Source organism: Hemiscyllium ocellatum, chromosome 46, assembly GCF_020745735.1.
Source record: "Hemiscyllium ocellatum isolate sHemOce1 chromosome 46, sHemOce1.pat.X.cur, whole genome shotgun sequence".
Lineage (NCBI taxonomy): Eukaryota > Metazoa > Chordata > Chondrichthyes > Orectolobiformes > Hemiscylliidae > Hemiscyllium > Hemiscyllium ocellatum.
In genome coordinates this window covers 10,537,194-10,547,956 of record NC_083446.1, presented here as the reverse complement: position 1 = coordinate 10,547,956, position 10,763 = coordinate 10,537,194, and the positions used below count along the sequence as shown (strand labels likewise).

The following is a 10,763-nucleotide window of genomic DNA, read 5'->3' as shown; positions in this document are numbered from 1 at the left end:
TGATGCTTTGAAGTTAAGGCAACACCTAGAATCCGTGGATTGTATATTCGGACTTGTGTGTGTTTATGACCTGCTAATTCCCCTCCCTCCCCTCATCCCTCCATGGGATTAGAATGATGGATCAGATACGTTGTCACAGTGGCTGCACCTTGAAAGGAATTCACTGACTGTGAGAGCCTAAGGTTGCGATTAGGCGCTATATAAATGTAGATTCGCATTTTGATTTCCTCTCCCTCATATTTCTTCAAATCCAATTCCCTTCGACCTGGTGCTCCAATCTCTGTCATAAAATTGTCCTGTTGTTAACTGTGCTGTGTTGTGCGAGGGAATTGGGATTTGTATAATTCCCTCATAATTCTCCGGCATTTTCACTGAATGTCAGATTTCAGCGTCCCTTTCATCATGGCTTCTATTGCAACATGTCTGTTTTATCAGCAGTTATTGTCTGCAGGAGGGGGTTAATTTGCCATCGGACCTGTCATGCATGGTCAAGTTTTCTATGGGAGATCTCTGTGTAAAATGTGGAAATGCGTTGTTGAATGTTGCTGGCTGGATTACCATTTGCTGCCCCTGGAAAAGGCAGCGGTGAACTCCCTTCTTGAACCTGCTGCAGTCCAGAGAGAGTTCCATGATTTTCTCCCCAGCGACACTGAAGGAACGGCCGATATATTTCCAAGTCGGGACAGGGAGTGGCTCGGATCTTGCAGGGGCAAGTGTTGCCCATGTATCTGCTGCCCCTGTCCATCTAGATAGAAGTGGTCCTGGAAGGTGCTGCCTGAGGAGCCTGGATAAATTACTGTAATGCATCTTGTAGTTAGCACATCCTGCTTCCACTGTGTATGGTGGTGGAGGGTGTGGATGTTTGTGGATGTTTGTGGATGTGGTGCCAATCGATCAGCTTCTTGAGTGTTGTTGGAGCCGCCCCCATCCAGGGGCAAGTTGGGACTCAGGAGGTGGGTAACATTTTGCTTTATTCCTATTCCCTGACCTGCTCTTGTAGCCACTGTGTTTACACAGCAGGTTCAAGTCACGTTCTTGCCAATGGTAAATAAGATACATTTTAGGGTTTCATAGATAACGGGTCTCAAATTATTGCAATGTAGTGTGTAACAATATCTTAGAGTTTGGATTTTTAAGTAGTGGCATGTGGGCTTTTGTCTCTGCGCGTGAAAGGGTAATAATTATCATGGTAGTCTTTCTGGAGCCATGATTTTAAACCAGTATGTCTCAGACAGCAGGTGATGGGGACCCTCCTGCAGTGAAAATAGAGTTTGTTCACTTAGTGAGGGCACTTTGATTTGAGAGGGCAAACATTGAAAGGCATTAGCCTGGTTTAAAAGAAGTAAGACGTGATGTTTATTTTGGGTGAAACCTCATAGATCAGGAAGGTGTGAGAATGGTTTCTTCTGGAGAAAATAGTTCAGAACAGTTAGGTAATATGGATGTAGGTTTGCTCGCTGAGCTGGAAGGTTCGTTTTCAGACGTTTCGTCACCATACTAGGGAACATCATCAGTGAGCCTCCGGATGAAGCACTGCTGGTGTAGCCCGCTTTCTATTTATGTGTTTGGGGTTCCTTGGGTTGGGACAAACAGGCAGAAAACTAGCCACCAGGATACATGAACATCAACTAGCCACAAAAAGACATGACCCTCTCTCACATAAGGATGAAGAAAGACACCACTGCGACCGGGACAACACATCCATCATAGGACAAACCAAACAGAGACATGCGCGAGAATTCCTACAAACATGGCATTCCAACCGGAACTCTATCAACAAACGCATTGACTTGGATCCCATCTACCACCCCCCTGAGAAAAACAACAGGAAATGACGTCACCACAGGAAATGACATCACAAACCCAAGGAAACCCAAACACAGAAATAGAAAGCGGGCTACACCACCAGTGCTTCATGCGGAGGTGGGGAGTGAGCTGCCTTCTTGAACTGCTGCAGTCCGTGTGCTGTGGGTAGACCCACAATGCCCTTAGGGAGGGAATTCCAGCGTTCTGACCCAGCGTCACTGAGGGAACAGCTGAAATATTTCCACGTCAGAATGACTGGCTCAGAGAGGAACTTGCGGGGGTGGTGTTCCCGTGTATCTGCTACCTTTGTCCTTCCAGATGGAAGTAGTCATGGGTTTGGAAGGTATTGTCTGAGGAGCCTTGGTAAATGTCTGCAGTGCACCTTGTAGATGGTACACACTGCTGCTACTGAGCGTCGGAGGTGGAGGGAGTGTATGCGGTGCCAATCAAGTGGGGGCTGCTTTGTCCCTGGATGGTGTCGAGCTTCTTGACTGTTGTAGGAGCTGCCCCCCCCCCATTCAGGGGCAAGTGGGGAGTATTCCCTCACCCTCCTGACTTGTGCCTTGTAGATGATGGAGGAGAAAGTGAGGTCTGCAGATGCTGGAAATCAGAGCTGAAAATGTGTTGCTGGAAAAGCGCAGCAGGTCAGGCAGCATCCAAGGAGCAGGAGATTCGACGTTTCGGGCATAAGCCCTTCTTCAGGGGGCTAATGCCCGAAACGTCGAATCTCCTGCTCCTTGGATGCTGCCTGACCTGCTGCGCTTTTCCAGCAACACATTTTCAGCCTTGTAGATGGTGAACAGGGATAGAGGGGGTGAGTTACTCGCTGCATTATTCCCAGCCTCTGACCAGCCTTTGCAACCACTGTGTTCATGTGGCAAGTCCAGTTCAGTTTCTGGTCAACGGTAACCCCCAGGATGTTGATGGTTGGAGGCTCAGTGATGGTAACACCATTGAATGTCAAGGGTTAGGTTCCCTCTTGGTGGAGATGGTCATTGCCTGGCACTTGTGTGGTAAGTTGCCATGTGTCAGCCGAAATTTGGTTGTTACCCAGCTCTTGTTGTACTTAGACCCAGACTGCTTCAGGAGCTGAGGGATTGTGAACGGTGCCGGCCATTGCGTAACCATAACTGGAAAAGGCCATTACTGGTCAGCTATGTTCCTGTTGAAAAACGCAGAAGGCTGGAGGGACCAAATGGTCTACTCCTGCTCCCATTTCTCATGTTTCCATGGTCTGCCGAGGGAAACGGTTCAACCCCCCGAAGCGATCCCGAGTCAAATTCACGAGGAGGCCTTGAATTGGCCAACCATAGTCGGACCAATCCCTGGCCATTTCTTCACTCTATCTAAGTGCTCCTCTGGGTTCGAAATTTCCCACAAATCCCCTCCCCCCCCAATCCCAAAGGTGGAAGATCCCAGAGATTCGTTTTTTATTTCAAATCCTGGAGACACCCGGAGCAGTTGGCAACACGCCCCTCCACACCCACCCCCGCGCAAACCTTTGAGAGATATGACCAGCAGAGAGCGCTCCTGGTAAGAAGGAGACAGGAACTGAGGGCCGTTTGAGAAAAGTTTATTAAAAGCCGGGTGAAGATCCTACTTCACCGATACAAAATCCACGCGGTCGGGGACAAACCTTTGAAGCTACAGTTTAACCAGGGCAGCAGCACATTGGTGCAAAGGAACATACATCACTCAGTCTCCAGCTACCCTCCCCATCGACCTTTAACCCCAAATGACCTTTAACCCCACCTGGCCTGGGATCACCACTAGAGAGGGAAATGGAAGTTAACCCCTCTGGGATTTGGTCAATCAGCTGTCGAAGGTTGGTGACCAGACTGACCCCCCCCCCCCACCCCACTACCCAGGGGTGGGTCAGGGTGGGGGGGCAAGGGCACCTTATTGGTCTTTCAGAAATCCACCATCTTCCTCAATGCGCCCAGTCCAACATTGTGTTCCCTTGGGGGGGGGGTTAACGGCCTAGGCTAGTGGGACTGTTTCAAGTACTTTCAAACTGCCGGTGGGGGGCAGAGGGGGAGGGGTTTGGGGGGGAGGCCCTGTTAAAGAGGTAGTCTCTCCCTCGGGGACCCCCGTTAAAGAGGGAGTCTCTCCCTCAGGGACTCCTGTTAAAGAGGGAGTCTCTCCCTCGGGGACCGCCGTTAAAGAGGGAGTCTCTCCCTCAGGGACCCCTGGTAAAGAAGGAGTCTCTCCCTCAGGGACCACTAGTAAAGAGGGAGTCTCTCCCTCGGGGATACCTGTTACAGAGGGAGTCTCTCCCTCGGGGATACCTGTTACAGAGGGAGTCTCTCTCTGTCTGGGACCTCTGTTAAATAGGGAGTCTCTCCCTCGGGGACCCCTGTTAAAGATGGAGTCTCTGCCACAGGGATACGAGTTAAAGAGGGAGTCTCTCCCTCGGGAACCCCTGTTAACCAGGGAGTCTCTCCCTCGGGGATACCTATTATAGAGGGAGTCTCTCCCTCGGGGACCCCTGCTAACCAGGGAGTCTCTCTATGGGTTGCATCCAGTTGGTATGACCCCATTCACCCTTTCCCTCAATCTAACCCTTCCTTGTGAGAGTTTCTGCCTGGAGATGGTTTTCAAAATGCCATATGACGTAAATGATCACAGAAAATGGCTACATCATTACCCTCCAGAGGCAGTGAGCACACACCCTCCCATCCGACCGGTCTCACCATTAGTAGGCCAAGAAGAGAAAAGAAACTGAGGGAAAGTCCTCCTGGATCTTTTTTTTCACAATGGATTCCTGTTCTCAATCGTTAGAACAAGTGAAGTGGGTCTGTCTCCTTCCCCCAGCTCCTACCATTCCCTCAATGGTTACTGTCACTTTAATAGCACCCAATAGAGCAGATTCACCCACCCAAAGCATTGTGGGTAGGAACCACCGCCATCTTTAGCCCCAGCTGAAGCAAGGGAACTTCACCTCTGAATAAGGACGGCTAAGTTTTTTTTGGGGGCCACCTCTCAGGTTCGACAAGGAGTGGACTCCCCCATGACAACTGTCCACGATCGGAAACTTCTAGAAGGTTGGGAGCAGCGGGGGCAAGAGTAGATAGGGGAGAGGTGGGGGCGCAGTAATGACCTTGTTGACAGAGGCATCAGCCTAGCAGCAGGGTGAAAGCTAAATCAGTAAGAGGGGTCTCGTCACAGGAGAGAGTGCTTCAGTGTCTCCTGCCCTTAAGGCCAACTGCATCCCCCTGCCTGCTATCCGCCAATGCAGGGGTGGGGGGAGGTTGAGGAGTTCACTTCACCAATGTTCCTGCTGTCTTTTCAGCCACACTGAGGTCCACTCTCCTGTTAGCCTGACCCCGAGTGGGCACCACTGCCACTGGGAGGGGAGAGACAAGTGTCAAGGCCCTCTAGCCAGAGATTGGCAATAGGCCACAGTGCGGCAAGCTCAAACCTCTGGGTTGCTAACTGAGCTGCGGGGATTGGGCCTGTCGAGATCACTGTCCAGAACCCGGCCCTCCCCAAAGAAAGATGCCCAAGGGATATGTCAGACTCTCCGTTTCTCCAGCAGAGCCTTGTGAGGTATCTCATTTTCTATGAGCCTCCAGGTTAGAGGGCAATCTAAAGATGGCTGCTGTCGGGTCCTTAATCTCTGTGGGCGACCTCCTGGAACGCCCGACTGAGTAACCTCCACCCTCTTAGGTCGGAGAGGTTGGGATCTTTCTCCTTGGGAGTGAAGGAGATCGGAGAAGCTGGGGGAGGGCGAGGGGTCTATCCGTTTGAAGTGAAGGAGATGGGGGTGGGGGAGAGATATGGCGGATAAAGACAGGAGAGAGAAGCTGGCTCCCATTGGTGGAGTGTACAAGGGCGGGGTTGGCGGAGGTGGAGGTATACAGGTTGTGTGGTCTTGGGGAAGGGTGCAGGGTGAATGAGCCAGAACTCACTGTCCACTAGGGCTCGTTCCTGGTGAAGGGCTTTTGCCCGAAACGTTGATTTTCCTGACTCGCGGATGCTGCGTGACCTGCTGCGCTTTTCCAGCACCACTCTAATCTTGAAGTTAAAATATGATCAGTCGCTGGGAGGTGGGAGTCAATTAAAGAAAGGGGATGGATGGTTGTGGGCTGAGGAGTGGCAGACGGAGTTTAATTGAGATAAATGTGAGGTGCTGCATTTTGGAAAAGCAAATCAGGGCAGGACTTATACACTTAATGGTAAGGTCCTGGGGAGTGTTGCTGAACAAAGAGACCTTGGAGTGCAGGTTCATAGCTCCTTGAAAGTGGAGTCGTAGGTAGATAGGATAGTGAAGAAGGTGTTTGGTATACTTTCCTTTATTGAGTACAGGAGTTGTGAGGTCATGTTGCGGCTGTACAGGACATTGGTTAGGCCACTGTTGGAATATTGCGTGCAATTCTGATCTACTATAAGAAGGATGTTGTGAAATTTGAAAGGGTTTAGAAAAGATTTACAAGGATGTTGCCAGAGTTGGAGGGTTTGAGCTATAGGGAGAGGCTGAACAGGCTGGGGCTGTTGTCCCTGGAGCGTTGGAGGCTGAGGGGTGACCTTATAGAGGTTTACAAAATTATGAGGAGCATGGATAGGGTAAATAGACAAGGTATTTTCCCTGGGGTGGGGGAGTCCAGAACTAGAGGGCACAGGTTGAAGGTGAGAGGAGAAAGATATCAAAGGGACCTAAGGGGCAACTTTTTCACACAGATGGTGGTACGGGTATGGAATGAGCTGCCAGAGAAAGTGATGGAGGCTGGTACAATGACAACATTTAAAAGGCATCTGGATGGGTATATGAATGGGAAGGGTTTAGAGGAATATGCTGGCAAATGGGATTAGATTAATTTAGGATATCTGGTTGGCATGGTCCAAAGGGTCTGTTTCCGTGCTGGACATCTCTGTGACTCTAAGATGGATGATGTGATCATGGAGGGAGAGTGGCATTGAAAGGGAAAGGTCAATCAGAGCTGGTAGGTTCTGCTTCCTGTTTGGCATTGGGCAGGACCCTCTCAACTAGGGGAACTCTAAGGACTCCCTCTCCATCCCTTCTCCTCTGCACTTTTCCTCACCGCCCTTGAGAAATGAGGGAGTTGTCCCTGCGGCCATGTTGGACTCCGAGGGGTCTACTCCCACTGCTGCATCCAGTTTGGGAACTCCGAGCACAGAAGGAGCCTGCTGCTCCGAAGAAATTGGAGCCGTCCAGGCCTGGGACCTCCCCTACCTCACAGAGCCCAATGTCATGGCGTGCCTTGATCCCCTGCTGTTCTCCCCCCCCAGCCCCCTCCCCATCTCTCTCTCTGTCTCTGACAGAGGATGGGCCTACCCTCCAGCCCTTACATCAACCCTCACCATAAGCCCCCACCCCCTTGCACCTTAAAAGAAAACAGGAGCCTAGGCCTCTTCCCAAGCCTGAGCCACTAGACCCGACTCCAACGTTCCCAAGCCTGAGCCACTAGGCCCGACTCCAACGTTCCCAAGCCTGAGCCACTAGGCCCGACTCCAACATCCCAAGCCTGAGCCACTAGGCCCGACTCCAACGTTCCCAAGCCTGAGTCACTAGGCCTGACTCCAACGTTCCCAAGCCTGAGCCACTAGGCCCGACTCCAACGTTCCCAAGCCTGAGCCACTAGGCCCGACTCCAACATCCCAAGCCTGAGTCACTAGGCCCGACTCCAACATCCCAAGCCTGAGCCACTAGGCCTGACTCTAATGTCCGAAGCCTGAGCCACTAGGCCCGACTCTAACGTGACAAGGCCTTCCGGAGGGGGGGGGCAAATTGAGAAACGGGGTCAACACAATTCACATCTTCACGACAAAGCAAAGGAGAAAGAATGACGAGCGGTTAAATTTACAACACATTTACCACACATTAGCTGATTCCGTTGTCGGCGCCTGACAGTGGAGTTCCAAATCGAGACACAGGCCTTGGGCCTGGACCCTTCCATCGTCGCCCTCAGTCGGCCCACTTCCCGGGCTCTGTCCTGGAGTTCGGGTTTAAAGTAGCAGCAGATTTCCGAAGAAACAGCCCGGCTCCGGAGTGTAAGTTGGCGGCGGGCGGAGGGATCGAATGGTTTTACTCCCGCAGTTCCAGCAGCAACCAGCCCGTCCTGCCCAGCAGAGACCGGCCTCCGGCGGCCGCAGACATTCACCCCACCCCCCCATCTCTCGGCCGCAGCGTCCGTGTATTCAGTAATTCCCTCCCCCGACGTTTCCCCTTCCCCAACCCCACCCCCCCTCCCCCAGAAAACAACACCACTGCGAAATAGTCGAGCTGTGGAGGGGGAGGGTGAGCAGTGACTAGAACGTTACCAAAGTGTACACCATACTGTGTGAGAGAGAGAGAGAGAGAGAGTGGGTGAGTGAATCTGTCCCAGTCCACCCATGTTGACGCTACGGTCAATAAAGAACAAACGACACCTTGACTTCCCGAGAAGGCTCAGGCAATTCGGCACGTCCATAATGACGCTTAACAATTTGTTTTAACAGATGTACCGTGGAAAGCATCCTACTCGGATACATCGCAGCTCGGCACGGCAACTGCTTTCCCCGAGACCGCAAGAAATTGCAGAGAGCCGTACGCGCAGCCCGGTCCAACCCGAAAACCAGCCTTCCTTCCACTGAATCTGGCTCCATTTCCCACTGCCTCAGGGAAAGCAGCCTACCTCATCCCTCCCACCCTCTCTTTAGCCCACTTCCAATAGGTAGTTTGCAAACGCGTCGCAACAGCTTCAAGAATAACTTCGTCTTTGCTGTTATCAGACTTGCAAACGGATCTCTCATACATTAAAGTCAATCTTTCTTTGCACTTTCTCTATAGCTATAACACTACATTCTGTAATAGCTTCGAACACCTTGCCATACCTATGGAAGGTATGATTTGTCTGGTTAGCATACAAGACAATACTTTCACTGTATCTCACTACCTGCGACCAAAATAAATTAGAGAGTGACGAGGGGTAAAGGGTGTTTGAGATGCGTGTGGAGGAGAGGTACATTAGAGATTGGGGAAAGGGAATGGTGTGAGAGAGATAGAGAGGAAAAGGCAGTGCAACCAAAAGAAAGAGAGAGCAAAAGTCATATTAAGACAGAGAGAGCATTTAGATCGTTAAATAAAGGCAGGGCAAGCGAAAGAGACAGAGCAGGCGAGAGAAATTGAGAAATAGCTGGACACAGAGAATATAGATAGCGAGAGAGATTGATAGAAATAATGGGATACAGAGAGAATATAAACAGACAGAGAGACAGATACAGATAAAGTGGGACACAAGGATATACTGTAGACAGAGACAGAGAGAAAGAGACAGACATAGTGGGACTCAGAGAAAAGAAAGACTGAAATGTACAGAGACAGAGAGAGATAGTATGGCGCAGAGAGAGAATATCGACAGAAACCGAGAGAGAAATGGATAGCGAGGCACACAGAGAATATAGACAGAGAGAGAGAGATACTGGGACACAGAGAGAATATAGACAGAGAGAGTGATAGTGGGACACAGAGAGAATATAGACAGAGAGGGAGATAGTGGGACACAGAGAGAATATAGACAGAGAGGGAGATAGTGGGACACAGAGAGAATATAGACAGAGAGGGAGAGATAGTGAGACACAGAGAGAATATAGACAGAGAGGGAGAGAGATAGTGGGACACAGAGAGAATATAGACAGAGAGAGAGAGATAGTGGGACACAGAGAGAATATAGACAGAGAGGGAGAGATAGTGAGACACAGAGAGAATGTAGACAGAGAGAGAGATAGTAGGACACAGAGAGAATATAGACAGACAGAGAGAGATAGTGGGACACAGAGAGAATATAGACAGAGAGAGAGAGAGATGGTGGGACACAGAGAGAATATAGACAGAGAGAGAGAGATAGTGGGACACAGAGAGAATATAGACAGAGAGGGAGAGATAGTGAGACACAGAGAGAATGTAGACAGAGAGAGAGATAGTAGGACACAGAGAGAATATAGACAGACAGAGAGAGATAGTGGGACACAGAGAGAATATACACAGAGAGGGAGATAGTGGGACACAGAGAGAATACAGACAGAGAGGGAGATAGTGGGACACAGAGAGAATATAGACAGAGAGAGAGAGAGATAGTGGGACACAGAGAGAATATAGACAGAGAGGGAGAGATAGTGGGACACAGAGAATATAGACAGAGAGGGAGATAGTGGGACACAGAGAGAATATAGACAGAGAGGGAGATAGTGGGACACAGAGAGAATATAGACAGACAGAGAGAGATAGTGGGACACAGAGAGAATATAGACAGAGAGGGATAGTGGGACACAGAGAAATTATAGACAGAGAGAGAGAGAGAGATAGTGGGACACAGAGAGAATATAGACAGAGAGGGAGAGATAGTGGGACACAGAGAGAATATAGACAGAGACAGAGAGAGATAGTGGGACGCACAGAGAGAATATAGACAGAGAGAGAGATAGTGGGACACAGAGAGAATATAGACAGAGAGAGAGGTAGTGGGACACAGAGAGAATATAGACAGAGAGAGAGATAATGGACACAGAGAGAATATAGACAGAGAGGGAGATAGTGGGACACAGAGAGAATATAGACAGAGAGGGAGAGATAGTGGGACACAGAGAGAATATAGACAGAGAGAGAGAGAGATAGTGGGATACAGAGAGAATATAGACAGAGAGGGAGATAGTGGGACACAGAGAGAATATAGACAGAGAGAGAGAGAGATAGTGGGACACAGAGAGAATATAGACAGAGAGAGAGATAGTGGGACACAGAGAGAATATAGACAGAGAGAGAGATAGTAGGACACAGAGAGTATATAGACAGAGAGTGAGATAGTGGGACACAGAGAGAATATAGACAGAGAAGGAGATAGTGGGACACAGAGAGTATATAGACAGAGAGAGAGATAGTAGGACACAGAGAGAATATAGACAGAGAGGGAGATAGTGGGACGCACAGAGAGAATATAGACAGAGAGGGAGATAGTGGG

The 10,763-nt window shown here is 50.0% G+C and overlaps 1 protein-coding gene across 1 annotated transcript in view; it reads right to left on the bottom strand.

Annotated features, from left to right (window-relative positions):
• Nucleotides 1-8,058: 8,058 nt before the first annotated feature.
• Nucleotides 8,059-10,763, bottom strand: part of LOC132836292 (protein cornichon homolog 2-like) — a 77,394-nt gene continuing 74,689 nt past the window's right edge. Inside the window, exon 3 of the mRNA XM_060855687.1 lies at nt 8,059-8,104. Within this exon, the coding sequence (XP_060711670.1) occupies nt 8,077-8,104 (28 nt within the window). The 3' untranslated portion in view covers nt 8,059-8,076. The remainder of the gene's footprint in view (nt 8,105-10,763) is intronic.